Source organism: Trichomycterus rosablanca, chromosome 8 (assembly GCF_030014385.1).
Source record: "Trichomycterus rosablanca isolate fTriRos1 chromosome 8, fTriRos1.hap1, whole genome shotgun sequence".
In the NCBI taxonomy this organism is placed as follows: Eukaryota; Metazoa; Chordata; class Actinopteri; order Siluriformes; family Trichomycteridae; genus Trichomycterus; species Trichomycterus rosablanca.
Window position 1 is genome coordinate 10226184 of NC_085995.1, and position 17306 is coordinate 10243489.

Sequence of the window (17306 nt, forward strand, 5' to 3'; positions counted from 1 at the left end):
TTCTCATAGGAACAAGTTTACAATAATTTATAATAACAACAATAATAATAATTTTAATAATAATTAGCAATTAATGATTTTCTAATAGTATTATACATTTAGATAGTAATTAATTATAAAATAATAATTTATTTATAAAAATATATTATGTATATATTTATTAATTATTTTGTTATTCATAACTTATTATATTCTTTATAAAATTCATAAAATAAATTATTTGTTATTTATAATAATAATTATTTGTAATATTATTATTGTTATTATTGTTATTTTATTTATTTATTTATTTATTTTATTTTCTACTGGTCCAACTTTTTGGGAATCAGGGTACATAAAATGTTAATTGTATTCACAAACTTGTAGTTCATCTTCCTCTCCAGAGTATTAAAGCAGGAGAATCTTCTTAAACCCTCGGTGTAATGAGCTACAGTTAACGAGTGATTTACCAGCTCATCTTTCATATTCCTCTGCATCAGACTGCTTTCATGCAAAGATAAAAGTATGCACAGAGAGTGGAGGAGGGATGTAAGCTGGAAGAAAGGGATGGGAAGTAGTAAAGAGAAGGAGCAAGTAGCACTGAGGGAATTTTCATAGTGAACTGTAGCCGACTGATTGGTTTGGCACATTATTGCGGTTTAAGCATAATAGTAGGAGTGTGAAAAGCAGTGATGAAATAATTAGACTGCGCTAGGTAGGGGAATTTGGGCTTTGTGATTGAAACAGATATTTGATCAAATAGGATATAGAATAAATTAAGCATGTAAATCTTTGTCACCAATATTATAATGATTAATTTATGAATGTATTTTTTTTACCTTACAGGATCGGTGGACTCTGGATTCGTGAACACTCTTAAAGAAACTCCCGGAACATATCCTTTTATCTGCGCTCTGTAGTGGCAGACCAACCAGCCTTAGGGTGTCTTTACATGGATTGCTCTGTTACTTCGTGATTGCTCTGATTCCTCGATTTAACAGACTAAAAGGGTGGAGCACTGGTCCGTAAAATGCGATTGTCGGAAACAGGGTATTTTTTCAGGGGTGTGAAAATGTACAAAAACACAGCACTAAGGTCCACAAAAGTGTTAAACATGTGCATATGATAAACAGTAAAATACATTTAACTTAAACTTAAATAGATATGTAAATATGTAATGTAAAACCTGTAGATAAATATTAAAATTTGTGTACTGTACTAATGGGGAGAAATTTCATTTACCTAGAGTCTGAAGCACTGCTGGTGGCTACTGGAGCAGTGCTGGTGCTAAGCACTAAGCACTAGAACTTGCAAAAATTAAGCATAAAACACAGAGAAAAAGGCGAGAACAAAGCGAGCCTCCTGACAAAACAAAGTCTATCACTCATGTAAACAGAGATATGTGCACTGGCTAGTGGACAATTACTGAACTGCTGGATTTGGTACGCTTCTAACTAGAATGTTAAACAATTGGGCCGGACATTTGGTTTTCCAGATTTTCTGGAAATCCATTAAATCAGTGGTCCCCGATCATGGACCGGTTTCATGTAAGAAATAATTTCACGGACCGGCAGTGGCGGGAGGATTTAAAATAGAAGAACTGTAGAATGGAAAATCCTGAGCTTTTTTGGCTGCATCGAGACACTGCTCCCACCTAGTGGTGATTTGAGACAATAACACTTGCTTATGTAGCAATCTCTAATTATTTATTCTTTCTGTGCGGCCTGGTGATAAATGGCCCGGTAGTTGGGAACCACTGCATTAAATAGAGGTCCGTTAAATCGAGGTTCCACTGTACAGGTGTAAGGACACAAATCTCAGGTACAATTTGTTTTAATGACAACTGAATTAACTTGTATATTATAATTATAATTATATCATAGTTATTTTGACTTAATAAAATTGAAAGATTAGGTTTCAATTCCCTTCCATTCCAATGTCAAGGTTATGAGTATTGCACAAGGCTGCGTCAATACACTAAGGCACACACTAATATAACTGTATTATTCTGCTGAACTCTTTTGGTTATCTTTCATCATGAGTTGATTTATGGCGTTGTTTTGCAGACCACTGTTTGTGTTAATATCTGAACATCAGCACATTTAAGGTCGTAAAAGTTTTTATACAGCCGACACGAGCCTCGGATATGACGGCTGTAAAATATCAGTGTTCAGTAGTCAGATCGCTGAACAGGGAGGTTGGTAGATGTGTTATAGCTCAGAATGGAAATTACTGACTGATAAGCTCTGTTTATGGCTGCTAGGTACAGTGATAAGTGTGCAGTACTTTATACAGTGTAAATACACCGATCAGCCATAACATTAAAACCACCTCCTTGTTTTTACACTCATTGTCCATTTTATCAGCTCCACTTACCATATAGAAGCACTTTGTAGTTCTACGATTACTGACTGTAGTCTATCTGTTTCTCCGCATGCTTTTTTTAGCCTGCTTTCACCCTGTTCTTCAATGGTCAGGACCCCCACAGGACCACCACAGAGCAGGTATTATTTGGGTGGTGGGTCATTCTCAGCACTGCAGTGACAATGACACGGTGGTGGTGTGTTAGTGTGTGTTGTGCTGGTATGAGCGGATAAGACACAGCAGTGCTGCTGTAGTTTTTAAACACCTCACTGTCACTGCTGGACCGAGAATAATCCACCAACCAAAAATATCCAGCCAACAGCGCCCCGTGGGCAGCGTCCTGTGACCACTGATGAAGGTCTAGAAGATGACCAACTCAAACAGCAGCAATAGATGAGCGATTGTCTCTGACTTTACATCTACAAGGTGGCCCAACTAGGTAGGAGTGTCTAATAGAGTGGACACGGTATTAAAAACTCCAGCAGTGCTGCTGTTTCTACACACACTAACACACCACCACTATGTCATTGTCATTGCAGTGCTGAGAATGATCCACCACCCAAATAATAATGCTCTGTGGGGTCCTGACCATTGAAGAACAGGGTGAAAGCAGGCAAAAAAAGCATGCGGAAAGAAAGATGGACTACAGTCAGTAATCGTAGAACTACAAAGTGCTTCTGTATGGTAAGTTGAGCTGATAAAATAAACAGTGAGTGTTGAAACAAGAAGGTGGTTTTTATGTTATGGCCAATCAGTGTACAGTGTGTGTGTGTGTCAGTAGTAAATATAAAACCACATTAACTAGGCAGTAAAAGCAGGATCATAATGATCAGCCTGGTGTTTCCTTAACTCTGCTGTACTGTTATTGAAGTTTTAATTTGTTTCTTCACACTCTGGTCTGTGGTGGGACTGACCGGCTTCCATACCTACCTGATCTCCCTGAACCAAACCACCAACGAAGACGTAAGTGCTCAATACTGTACCTGTATCACTGCGTTTGTGTAACTTCCTGACTCTTGATTCCTGTCACATGACCGGAAAGAACGATTTATGTGCTTCTTAGTTCTGAAGGAAGGAAAGGATTGAGGGGAGTGAATGTGTTCAATTCACAATGGCAAGAACTCTGCTTGTTCATCTTTCAAATATGAGGCAAATGAGGTCAAAACTAAGTAAAGGAGAACAAAACAAGTACATAAATCTTTAGAACTTGTTTATGATAAACAAGTGCTTTACCAAGCAAATTACCACCTGAATGCTTCTGATACTATATTCTACTAGAGATTGGCAGGGGGTGCATATTACAGAATCATGCCCACCTGCCATGCCAGTATGGCCATCAGGGGACAAGGAAGTGTCTCTGTGCCTCATCAGTACTAGTTCGCTGCAGCTGGGAGGGATCATTAAATAATGGCTATGTTGGAGACCTTGCAACAGGTTCACTTTAATGAACTTGTGACTTGTGCTTGTGACTTCATATCTCAAGCAAAAAAACTAGGTGCTTCTTGTACTCTATTCTACTGATTTATGAAAAATAGAGATTGGCAGGGGACGTGTATTACCAAATCATGCCCACTTGTCATGCCATTATGACCAGCAGAGGTCATGGAAGTGCAGATGACTGACTGGCGTTTGCTTAAAAAAGGCAGTCTCTGCCCCTCATCAGTGTTAGTTCGCTGCAGGGATCATTAAATAATGACTTTGTTGGCCACCTTTAAACATGTTCACTTTAATTAACTTGTGCTTGTGACTTCATATTTCAAGCAAAAAAAAAATTGGAGCTTCTGGTTCTATACTCTACTGATTTATAAAAAATAGAGATTGGCAGGGGACACGTATTACAGAATTATGCCCACCTGCCATGCCATCATGACCAGCAGAGGTCATGGAAGTGCAGATGACTGACTGGCATTTGCTTAAAAAAGGCAGTCTCTGCCCCTCATCAGTACTAGTTCGCTGCACCTGGGAGGGATCATTAAATAATGGCTATGTTGGCCACCTTGCAACAGGTTCACTTTTAATGAACTTGTGCTTGTAAAAAACTATATTCTTTAAAAAAAAAAAAAATTTATTAGAAAAAAAGAGATGCCCATCTGCCATGCCATTAAGACCAGCAGGGGGCATGGAAGTGCAGATGACTGACTGGCGTTTGCTTTAATTAGGCAGTCTCTGCACCTCATCAGTGTTAGTACACTGCAGCTGGGAGGGATCATTAAATAATGACTTTGTTGGCCACCTTGCAACAAGTTCACTTTATTGTGTTGTATTGTGTTCAGTTGTTTTCAACACCTGCACACTCTATGATGATCGTATTGTTATTTCTATTGACTTTTAAGTCTGTATTCTTTGATCTTCTCTCTGGGGAAATAAGTCGACAACCGAGACCCGACTTGTCTGATAGGGGAGACATTCGAAAACCGAGGTTCCACTATAGCTCAGCTCTCAATGTACAGACTTATGTAAATAAAACCACTCATATATGCAAAATGGTGAATCCATCCCAGAATGCAATGCTTTGTTTAGATCTATTTCCAAACATTTCAATATGGCACTACATCCAGCTAATGCAAATGTGTTATGCTCCAACAGTCCTGTCATACCAGCTGTTACTAAGCTTTAAAAACAAGGTTAGTGCTCATTTTTCAGCCCTGGCTGGCACATTGACTCATGCCAGTCTCATGCCAGTCGCATTTGTGTGGATTACATTGTGCTAATTATAGAAACATTATTTTTGCTGGCATTGGAATAGATCACACACTGTGTGAGATGGGTTGATAGGAAGGGCGCCTTTATACATGAACATACACTCTGTGGTCAAAAGTATGTGGAAACCTGACCATGAGCTTGAGTTATTGAGTTATTCCATTATAAACCTGTGGGCATTTTTAACTATTCACTACGTGTTGGAGTAACTTAACTCAGTAATTAGAAATGGTGTACATATACAGTATCTTATAGAACATACATGGTGTCTTTCTCAAAGAGATCTTCTAGTTTAACCTTTTAATGGTTCCTTAATACTAAATACTTGGGTAAAAATAATCTGTATTTAAATTTCAATTAGATTGTGTCATATCTACTGTTTGGTTGACGTGTGTTAAACTTAAAAATATTGAGTAGATGACCCTGTGGTTTTAAGAAAACAGTTTTTTTTAACCTTTATGTGAACTTAAGTGAAAATCATCCATGTGCTGCTGGAGTGCTCTTAAGTGCCACACCCCTCTCTCCAGGAGCACATGTTTGTAATGTTTGTATTCAGTGGCAAGCCAACGTCCCCCTTACTTATGATTGGTCGTCTGTTAATTAACCACAGCTGCACCTCATCCCAGTTAGATTGTTCATGGCATATAAGGGTGCAGCTGTGGATCAGTCAGTGGAGACTAATTTGCTTTTGAACTTGGTTTGTTTGCTCCTGTTTGCCTCAAGCTATTGTCCAGGTTTAGAAGTCTTGTTTGGAAGTAGTCTTGTTCATATTTTGTGTTAGCTTAGCATAGGCTTTAGGTTTGTTTCTGGTGTTTAGATTAGCTTTAGCATTTTGCATTAGCATAGGTTTCATGTATTTAGTGATTAGCGTTTGCAGTTAGATTAGCATTTAGCTTAGTTTATGTGTGTGTGTGTCTTGTTCAAACCTTCAAATCCTTTGTAACCTTGTGTAGTTTTTTGTTATCATTAAACTTTGTAAAACATCTATGCGTGTGTGTCCGCCCCCTCTTGACTTATCCTAGCCCAAATCGTTACAGTTGGTATGGTCCCAAGAAAGAAATAAATGCATTATTTTCTTGGTGGGACCATTAAAGGGTTAAATAATTTCGTTCCAGTTATAGAAAATGACGAGATTTATCAATGTGTGAAAGAGTCTGAGCCATATTTAACCATGGCTGTGAAGAATTATGTATTAATATTAAATAAGGCTCCATCTTGGTATCTAGTTCTTATAATTATACATAATTTTTTAACAGAGAAAAGGTGAATACTTTTTTTTTCTACAAGAATGATGAGTTAATTAAAGAACTGCACAAAAATATGTTGTGCATTAAGGTTTACCAGTAACTGTTCCTATAATAATAGAGCCTCAGTAACACCACCACTGTTTCTCTTGCTTTGTAAAGTGGACAGGGGTCAGGCTAAAGATTTTACTCAGAAATTACCTGCTATTGTGGTTCAGCTAGTAATCTAGCTGTTCTTAACATGAAATGTAGCTTTATCCATACAATTTAACATTTAGATTTGGTGCGATCAAAGCAGGTCCTGTGAGCACACAAATGTTTTGTCCAATTTTAATTCATAAATTGCTTTTATTAAGATAAGCTAACTTAAACCCTATAAAGAATGAAAAACAAGAACCATACAATCAATACATTTACTGCATCTTCATCTACAGCACTTCATTATTCAGCTATATTACAATGTAATTACAATATAATTCAGCCTTCTGACTAACCAAAAATACAAAAAAAAAGTTCTTATGTTTATTAAGTAATTTGCAATAGCACTGCCCTCTTTAGGTTAACACAGCAGATCCGTGAAGATATTGTAGGTTGTTGTGAATTTGCAGGCCAAAGTTACACAAATCTGATTATGCAAAATCATCTTTAGTGATTGTAGGTTCTGTTTTTTCTGATTTCTGTGCTGTCCAGATTAAAGGCTCATGGTCTGGGAAGAACCGCCTCCAGAATCCTTACAGTCACAAGAACCTCATTAAGAACTGCTGTGAGGTGCTCTGCGGCCCCACTTACCCAAGGTGCGAACATTATACTGTATATCTAAATCACAATATTGGTAAGATCTATTACCGTCTGCCGTAGCGCTGTAATTTTTGTTACATCTACTGTAGTTCCATGTGTCTAATATTTATTTGGAGTTATTAATTCATGTTCTGTTCTTTCTTCAATTACAGTGTATTGGACAGAAGGGGGTTGCTATCTGAAGAACCTGCTTCTTCTAATGCTGCTGCCACCACAAATAACCCAGTTCTACCCAAAACAGTAAGAAAATAAGTATGTTGTGTGTTGTGTTTGTGTGTCTGTGCTAGCTTTTGGTCCAGAACACCAGTGTGTATTAGGCGACTGTACTGTATTTTGTTGGCTCTCTTGATCTTGTTGCTACTGTAAACATACCATAATGTGATTTTTTTTTTGCATTTCCTCTTCACATTGTCCCAATTTGGATATAACTAAAGCCCTACGTAATTCACTGCCATAAAAATCGTATCGTGGACTGTGAAATGAGCCTTTTCCTGTGTAATATAGACATGCTGTGAAATTCAAAATTTGAGGTTTGTGTTTAGCGATTTTACATTTTTTATTCATGTAAAGTTCAAGTGCCTCACGTTTACTGGTTAATTTGCAATACGAGGTGGTCCTAGCAATCCTACGGCAATTCAGTTAGCAATCGGTTAGTTAAAATGTCACGGAGTGCCACATTTCACAGCAGTCATTAAATTACACTCATAAATTCAATGACTGATTAAATGGAAGCTACAATACTCAGCACAGCCTACCTTAACGGCTAAATGTAAACCTAGAACATACAGCGATGGTGTGAGGCTTCAGGTTTAAAAATTCTCATCCGTGTTTGACACGCCCCTCTGTCCAAACTCAGTTAACCGAGTCGTGTTTTTAGATGCTTTACACTTCGACATCTTGGACTAACATTGGACTAACCGATTGCTAACTTAATTGCCGTAGGATTGCCTGTTAAAAAGTGCACACAAAAATTCAGTACAGCACACAAAATACAGTACAGTCGCCTATTACACACTGGTATTCTGGATCAAATGCTAGCATAGACACACAACATTTCTGTGAAATTATGCTCATTTTCCCGTAAATTTATTAGGGCCCTAGATATAACCAATTGCCTTATACACTTTGGCAACCCCTGCCGCTTGTATTTTACACCAGCCAGCAGCGATTATTACAGAAAGCCCAAACACATACAGTCAATACATCAGTCAATATTAGTATGTGTTTGTGTATGGAGAGTCATGCTTATCTCCCAACTTCTCCAATATGTGCATACCAGTTTAGTCTTGCCATCACCCAGACTAATTGCTGCCAGTAATAAATATTAAGCAAAATAAGGTGTTAAAATAGCTTTCAAACATTTTATACAAAACCATTTAAAAGAGAAAAACACAACAAATAATTTGGCTTTTTAATTTTCTTTTATGGTTTGAGTGTTTTTGCTGGATATTTTGGATATTTTCACCCTCTGTGCCTTCATTAAAGCTGTAATTAATAGGCAGTTGATAGGCAGTTTGCATGATTAGCTACTGTTTTAGTTAATTAAATGTGGATCTCAGATGCATTTAAGTGCAGATTGCAGCAACATTTTTGCTGGATATTTTGCCTGCCATCATTTTCAGCTAGTCCAATCTAATTTTTTATTTATTTATTTCTATTTATTTATTAATTTTCTCCCTTTTTCTCCCGATTTAGCGTAGTCAATTTGTCTTCCGCTGCTTGGGATCCCATGATTGCATTCGAGGGGGGTATACTGCTGCTCACGCTTCCTCCGACCCGTGCGCAGGACCCCTCCGGATCCTTTCTTTTCGCCCATGCTTTCTGCACAGGCGCCTCAATCTGCTAACTTACTTAGTCTGCTTTATCCCACCCAGCAGACACAGTGGCCAATTTTTGTGGCCAATTATGCCTGCTAGATGGTGTCCAGCCGACCGGTGACAGAGCCGAGATTCGAGCCGAGGAGTTCAGAATCTCGGTACTGGTGTGCTAGTGGAATATCCCGCTGCGCCACCTGGGCACCAATCCAATTTTGTTATTTAGTGATACTTAAACACTAATAATTAACTAATTAAATTAACATTCTTTTATCTATTTCTATTTTTTTGGCTTTAAAAAACAATGAAAAAATCAGTTCTGTCAGCATCTGTGTTGTAAGATGTTTTATTGTGATGTTTTCCACAATAACATGGCAAGATGGTCCTCACCTGAATTCATTTCTTCCTGCTCTAACTATAATACTCTCTACCTGACAGAAAACCACATCTCCTCTGATCCCTAACGAACACACTCCTGATGAGGCCAAGCCCGGTATTGCAGCTGCCGCTCAGAAGACCACGTCCAGCTCGACCAAAGACGAGAAACCATCCAGCCCGGAAAAGCCTCCCTCTAAAGCCAGTCCTACTGTCATCAAAGAATCAGCCCACTAGGGTTCTCCTGCAGATCACTATTTTTAGGAGAAGTGAACATTTTAACAGTATGATGGACCACATGCTGTAAGACTCTAAGACTAATCAGCGTCCATGTGGAATTGAAGGTCTAATTAAAGTGCTGCCTGACTTCAGAACTAAGGATTTTGAAGGCACCCACCATGGCGCTTGCTCTTTCTTCAAAACACTGCATGAGAAAAACACCTATAAGGAAAAACATCAACACGAACTATGTTGAACTATGTTGATGCTTCCTGCACTAATTTCCTTTAAGTGGCGTTTCTGAATGGCTCGTCTATGTTTCATCTGTAAACAACTGATGCATACAATTGTTCAACAGGTCCTATGCAACACAAAACACAATACAGAGTATTGAAGTCCTACAGAAATCAACAACCTGGACACCAAAAGAATGAACTAAACTGCGCTTTGGCCTAGATCATGCCAACATAGCAACCCATCATGGTCATTCGTATTAGATTCTAAGGTCTGTGAGCCTTTGTACTGCTTTGGTTTTCCAAAATGTTGTTCAATGAGTGGCGCTTCACCAAGAATTACGATCAGCATGAAGTATATACAAATGTATCAGGTGAATCTGTGCTAAAAGAGAAAGAAGAGTGGTGCTTGTGTGTTTGTAAGGATCAGCGTAGTGTACGAAGGGCCCGTTGTTGACAGACACTAGTAACAGTGCCTTATCTGAAAGCTGCACTCTCAGACGAGGCCATTTCAATCTCAATCTCAGTTTCATTACAACATCCACATCATATATGGGTATTAAATGTGTTTTTAAATAGGACGCTAAGCAAAAATCATAACGTTGAGAAAACAAGCCATGGTGTACGTGTACATAGTGTAAAACTGTTCAAAATATGTGTGGAAGAATTAGCCTCCATTGCTTGGTGAGCATGCTCCGTCCTGCTTCAACAGACCACACAGGGCCGGTCCTGGAACCGCCACATTGTCAGTAGAATCGTTTTTTGGGTGACTGCAGGAAAGTAGGGTATAAAGCAGTACTTCTTAACCCTTTAACAGCTGGAGCATAACAGCAGGCAACAGTACACCAATATGTGTATGCATATATTGGAAAGATTGGCCCATGGTATAGACGTCTGGGCTGCACCAAACGTCTGTAATGTTTATAAGGTTAAGAATTTACTCTTATAATCTTTAGCTATTGTGAAGACAGTGTATACATCTGGATTCAACCAAGTCAAGTAAAAAAAGTCATCCAAGTCAAAATAATAGACTGGAAATCCAGCTGCTGATCAGACTACACACCAGTGTGGATGAATTTTGGACCATTACGTGATTTCTGCTGTTAACAGCCTTTTTTAGGTCCATGCTGTAGCATATTTTATGTATTTTTAAACCATTCTGTCATTGATTTTTGGGTCATTGCATTGTCATTGTGATCCTAAGATAACAAAGCACCACAAACCTATAATACTTCAAAAGTTTGGTGTTGGTGCTTTTTTCCCTCAGACAAGTTTAGCTTTTACTTCACGTGTCAACATACCATAGTGGTGGATCTATCATATGATGTTCTGCAAATCAGTGGTTTATCCGTCTTGTCTGTATATGTCTTCACCGCATATCTCAGCTTATTTGGAAGCTGGGGTCAGAGCGCAGGGCAGCCATTGCTCAAAGCAAACAGTGGGTGCATGGCAGAGCCAGGAATCAATTTGGTAACCCACAGCCCTGTCCAATAAGCTACCACTGTCCCTTTAATAACAAAGCACCTCCAAATGATAATGTGCCCTCCACCATGCTTCACAGTTAGGATGATACTTTGGTGTTGGTGCTTCCTCTCATAAAAAAGTTTAACTTTTATTTCACATGTCCACATACCACAGAACATTGATCCAGAACATGGTAGATCTATCTTATGGTATTCTGCCAACTCAGAACAAGCGAATCAGTGGTTTTATCCATCTTGTCTGTATTCAAATTTATAAACATGACCAAGTTTTAGACATTCCTGCATCATTATTCCATGTTGTGCTCTTTCTGTACTCATTTTAATACTCTTACTTCTAGAAAGAGTCACTACAATCCTGATTTTATTTCTCGTAGGCAACAGTGTGGATGAATTTGGACCAATTTGGGATTTTTTGCATGGTAACCATTTAGTAACCATTCTGTCTTTGATTTTAGTTGTTTTGAGTCATTGCCTTGTCATTGACTGTTCAGAACATGTTTCTTCAAAAAGTGTCAGCAGGTCATGTCCTGAGATAATAATAATCTAGGGGGCAGACCTTTATTTATTATATATACATAGACACATGCTTTATTCACATATCTCTTATCTCGCTTATTTGGAAGCTGTGGTCAGAGTGCAGAAGTAGCCATTGCTCAAGCCAAACAGTGGCTGCATGGCAGAGCCAGGATTCGATTTGGTAACCCATAGCTCTGTCCAATAGGCTACCACTGTCCCTTTAATAACAAAGCACCCCCAAATTATAATGCGCCCTCCACCATGCTTCACAGTTGGGATTTTGGTGTTGGTGCCCGCCCCCCCCCCCCCCCCCCCAAACAACATTGTGCTCTTTCTGTATACATTTTAGTACCATTACAATCACTACAATCAAAATTTTTGTCTTGCAGGCAACAGTGTGGATGAATTTTAGACAATTTGTGATTTTTTTGCATGGTAAACATTTGGTAACCAGTCTGTCCATTGATTTTACTTTTTTACTTTTTTTACTATTTTGGGTCATTTGAGTTGGTAACCCACAGCTCTGTCCACTAGGCTACCACTGCCCCTTTAATAACAAAGCATCTCCAAATTTTAATGCGCCCTCCACCATTATTATTATTATTATTATTATTATTATTATTATATGTTTTGCAAATTTAAAGAAAATCAGTGGTTTTATCCATCTTGTCTACATACTGGAGTCACTGCAGTCCTGATTTTGTTCCTGTTATACTGCAGATTATACCACCAACACCCAGGTTATATAAAGGTCTTAAAAACTGATTCAAACTAACACTAGGGTTACGTAAACATATCTTTGCTTGAAAGAGAATGCTCTTTTTAGGGTAGGGCACCTCTACAAGCTACGCTTTCTGTCTAATCCCAATATTTAAAACACCAGTCATATTTCTGACTAGATTATTACTCAATAAATAACTATTAATAACTATTTAATAAATATTATTATATGCAGAATGGATGTCTATTATTATGACTTGGATAAAGATAAAAACATGTATAAGTAACTAATCCAGAAAAAAGGTCATTTTAAAGGTTCCAAACATTTTTAAATCACAACTAGATAATTCAGGATCAATATGGTGTGTTTACACTGATTTCGACAGATAAACTGAAGGAAAATAATATGCAAAATAATATTTGATGATCATATTTAGTCCATGCTTTCTGTAGTCTGTGAGGGTGTCTTTTGTTTTTTGGTGCATTTTCCTTGTTGTCAGGTAGACTAGGCACCTCTGCGTATGCTTAAGCAAATGCTAAGTAAAAGGATGTACAGTGTAGAGTGAGGAATGACATTTACTGCATTTAGTGTCTCCAAATCTGTGCAATATGTTTTATTAAATCATTATTCATTTTTTATAGGGAAGAAGTGTAATTTATATGTAATTCCACTCATTGTTCTTCTGACCACTATGATGAAGTGTTGAATTAAAAAGGAGAACGTGTTCAATCAGTACAGTATTTGTGTATTTAGTGGAATAATTCGGTTGTAAAATGTGAAATAATATAATAATAATAATTTTAGCTTTATCTTTATTCTGAACGTACAGACACATACACCGAACAGGCATAACATTATGACCACCTTCCTAATATTGTGTTGCTGCCCTATACACAACAAACTGTGATGCACTGTGTATTCTGACACCTTTCTATCAGAACCAGCATTAACTTCTTCAGCAATTTGAGCTACAGTAGCTCGTCCCCATGAGCATCAATGAGCCTTGGCCGCCCATGACCCTGTCGCCGGTTTACCACTGTTCCTTTCTTGGACCACTTTTGATAGATACTGACCACTGCAGAAGAGCCACAGTTTTGGAGATGCTCAGACCCAGTTGTCTAGCCATCACAATTTGGCCCTTGTCAAACTCACTCAGATCCTTATGTTTGTCCATTTTCCTGCTTCTAACACATCAGCTTTGAGGATAAAATGTTCTTTTGCTGCCTAATATATTCCAGGTACCGTGATTAAGAGATAATCAGTGTTATTCACTTCACCTGTCAGTGGTCATAATGTTATTCATAGTCGATGTGTAGTGAGTGGTGTATGGACTGCTTGTAGGAAATGCTTATGGTTGTGTGAGTACTTTTTAATAGTAATACACCATATCTGGTTGGTAGGCATTAAATGAAGAGTTTATCTGTAGCTTTAGGAGTATTTGCCACAACAGGCAAAATTTGGTTGTATTTTAGTTAACAAATTTGACTAGCAATAGAAAATAGCACCCACAGAACTGAATTGGCAAACTTAGAGATATTTGATGTGGTTGTGCAAATTTTTTTTTTAGCTTTGTTTACAGATATGCTGTAAAAATAGATATTCCTATCAGATTAGCATGTTTTATGGTGAGTATGATGCTGTGAACTGTTGTATGAAGGATTCTGGTTGTTTAATGATTAGACCTACAGTGCAAAAATAATCAACCTTACAAAATACAATCTGATTCAATCTATAAATAATCCTAATGTCATTGTAGGAAATAAAGTCATTGTCAGGGATGTATTGAATATATACGTTTACATTGTAATGTGTATACAATATAAAGCATCACATGTGAATTATGTTCATGTTTACTTTGTGTTAATAGCTTTGTGATTATTTCATACTTTGAATTATTTTCCATGCTGGATTGGTGTGTATGAATGTACATCCAATAAATTATACAATGTCTTATTACTACATTGGTCCAGTCATGTGCAATTTTCCACTGTTCTTACGACTCATGCTGCAAATATTTCATGTAGGTAGTGTTTTGCTATTTTTTTGTGTGCATTTTCTCCCTTTTTCTCCCAATTTAGCCTAGCCAATTATTCTTCTGCTGCTGGGGACTCTGATCACATCAGAGGAGGGTGTATTTACCCTCCCTCCGACATGTGCAGTCCAACAACCCCTTCTTGTTCGGCCAAACTTTGGTGAATTTGCACGTGAGGCTAGGTTCGTTCACTAATCCTCCACTTTTGTACTGGTGCTTCGGGCTACTAACCAGGATTCTTGAACAGCATTAAAACCCCACCCCTTTTTTTAGTCCGATCTTTTCCCACCCAGCAGACTTTTAGTGTCCAATTCCGTCTGCTGTAGGCACTGCAAATTGTGCCTGCTAGGGGGCGCCCACACGACCGGTAGAGAGTTTAGAACCCCAGCTCCGGTTTGCTAGCGGAATATCCTGCTGCGCCTCGTTGTACTCTCTCACAGATTAATGCTAATATACGCATATATGATAATATATATATATATATATATATATATATATATATATATATATATATATATATATATACTGTATATATACAGTGTATCACAAAAGTGAGTACACCCCTCACATTTCTGCAGATATTTAAGTATATCTTTTCATGGGACAACACTGACAAAATGACACTTTGACACAATGAAAAGTAGTCTGTGTGCAGCTTATATAAGAGTGTAAATTTATTCTTCCCTCAAAATAACTCAATATACAGCCATTAATGTCTAAACCACCGGCAACAAAAGTGAGTACACCCCTAAGAGACTACACCCCTAAATGTCCAAATTGAGCACTGCTTGTCATTTTCCCTCCAAAATGTCATGTGATTTGTTAGTGTTACTAGGTCTCAGGTGTGCATAGGGAGCAGGTGTGTTTAATTTAGTAGTACAGCTCTCACACTCTCTCATACTGGTCACTGAAAGTTCCAACATGGCACCTCATGGCAAAGAACTCTCTGAGGATCTTAAAAGACGAATTGTTGCGCTACATGAAGATGGCCAAGGCTACAAGAAGATTGCCAACACCCTGAAACTGAGCTGCAGCACAGTGGCCAAGATCATCCAGCGTTTTAAAAGAGCAGGGTCCACTCAGAACAGACCTCGCGTTGGTCGTCCAAAGAAGCTGAGTGCACGTGCTCAGCGTCACATCCAACTGCTGTCTTTGAAAGATAGGCGCAGGAGTGCTGTCAGCATTGCTGCAGAGATTGAAAAGGTGGGGGGTCAGCCTGGCAGTGCTCAGACCATACGCCGCACACTACATCAAATTGGTCTGCATTGCTGTCACCCCAGAAGGAAGCCTTTTCTGAAGTCTCTACACAAGAAAGCCCGCAAACAGTTTGCTGAAGACATGTCAACAAAGGACATGGATTACTGGAACCATGTCCTATGGTCTGATGAGACCAAGATTAATTTGTTTGGTTCAGATGGTCTCAAGCATGAGTGGCGGCAATCAGGTGAGGAGTACAAAGATAAGTGTGTCATGCCTACAGTCAAGCATGGTGGTGGGAATGCCATGGTCTGGGGCTGCATGAGTGCAGCAGGTGTTGGGGAGTTACATTTCATTGAGGGACACATGAACTCCAATATGTACTGTGAAATACTGAAGCAGAGCATGATCCCCTCCCTCCGGAAACTGGGTCGCAGGGCAGTGTTCCAGCATGATAATGACCCCAAACACACCTCTAAGACGACCACTGCTTTATTGAAGAGGCTGAGGGTAAAGGTGATGGACTGGCCAAGCATGTTTCCAGACCTAAACCCAATAGAACATCTTTGGGGCATCCTCAAGCGGAAGGTGGAGGAGCGCAAAGTCTCGAATATCTGCCAGCTCCGTGATGTCGTCATGGAGGAGTGGAAAAGCATTCCAGTGGCAACCTGTGAAGCTCTGGTAAACTCCATGCCCAGGAGAGTTAAGGCAGTTCTGGGAAATAATGGTGGCCACACAAAATATTGACACTTCAGGACTTTTTACTAAGGGGTGTACTCACTTTTGTTGCCGGTGGTTTAGACATTAATGGCTGTATATTGAGTTATTTTGAGGGAAGAATAAATTTACACTGTTATATAAGCTGCACACAGACTACTTTTCATTGTGTCAAAGTGTCATTTTGTCAGTGTTGTCCCATGAAAAGATATACTTAAATATCTGCAGAAATGTGAGGGGTGTACTCACTTTTGTGATACACTGTATATATATATATTTTAAGGTTTTAATCATTTACAATCAGAATTCAGAGTTCAGAGGCACTTTAACCATATGCAACTGGAGATTAAATTAGAGCTTAAATGATTTCAGTGCATAATTTGCAGACTGCTAAGAAAGCAGATGATACATTTAGTACATTTCTGAATGGTTGCCATATTTAAACATGAGTGATTTATGGGGAAGCAGTACAGCTGTCTTTTTAAATAATCATTTTGATCGTGTTGAACACAGAACGTTGAGCAGTTGAAGTCTTGTATCAAGCAAGAATGGGCAATGCTTGAATAGGCACTTGTAAAAGTGCAAGAATTAGTGTCCTCAGTTTTCAAATGATTAAAAAGTCTCATTTATAGGAAAGGTGATGGAACACAGGAGTAAATATGCCTGTTTGCCTACTTTTGTTGTGTACTGTATGTTGCAGACATCAAATTCTAAATGTGTTCATTTAATGATCAATGAAGTTGATTCGTTGATAAGCCCTTAAACAAAACTGCATTTTTTGTAATATTTATTAAAAGTATAATGTATAACATCTAAAACAAATGACAAGTCATGGTTAAGCAATGCAAAACAACAGTGGAGAACACAGAATGTCAAGGAATATATACAGCAATGCATGATGGTACTTAAACAT

General features: G+C 38.4%; 1 protein-coding gene across 1 annotated transcript in view; it reads left to right on the plus strand.

Moving 5' to 3' along the window:
• Positions 1-14385, plus strand: part of zdhhc9 (zinc finger DHHC-type palmitoyltransferase 9) — a 39359-nt gene extending 24974 nt beyond the window's left edge. The window contains exons 5-9 of the mRNA XM_063000509.1: positions 826-874; positions 3204-3306; positions 6978-7081; positions 7238-7325; positions 9338-14385. Coding sequence (XP_062856579.1) covers positions 826-874; positions 3204-3306; positions 6978-7081; positions 7238-7325; positions 9338-9511 — 518 coding nt within the window. The 3' untranslated portion in view covers positions 9512-14385. The remainder of the gene's footprint in view (positions 1-825; positions 875-3203; positions 3307-6977; positions 7082-7237; positions 7326-9337) is intronic.
• Positions 14386-17306: the final 2921 nt, after the last annotated feature.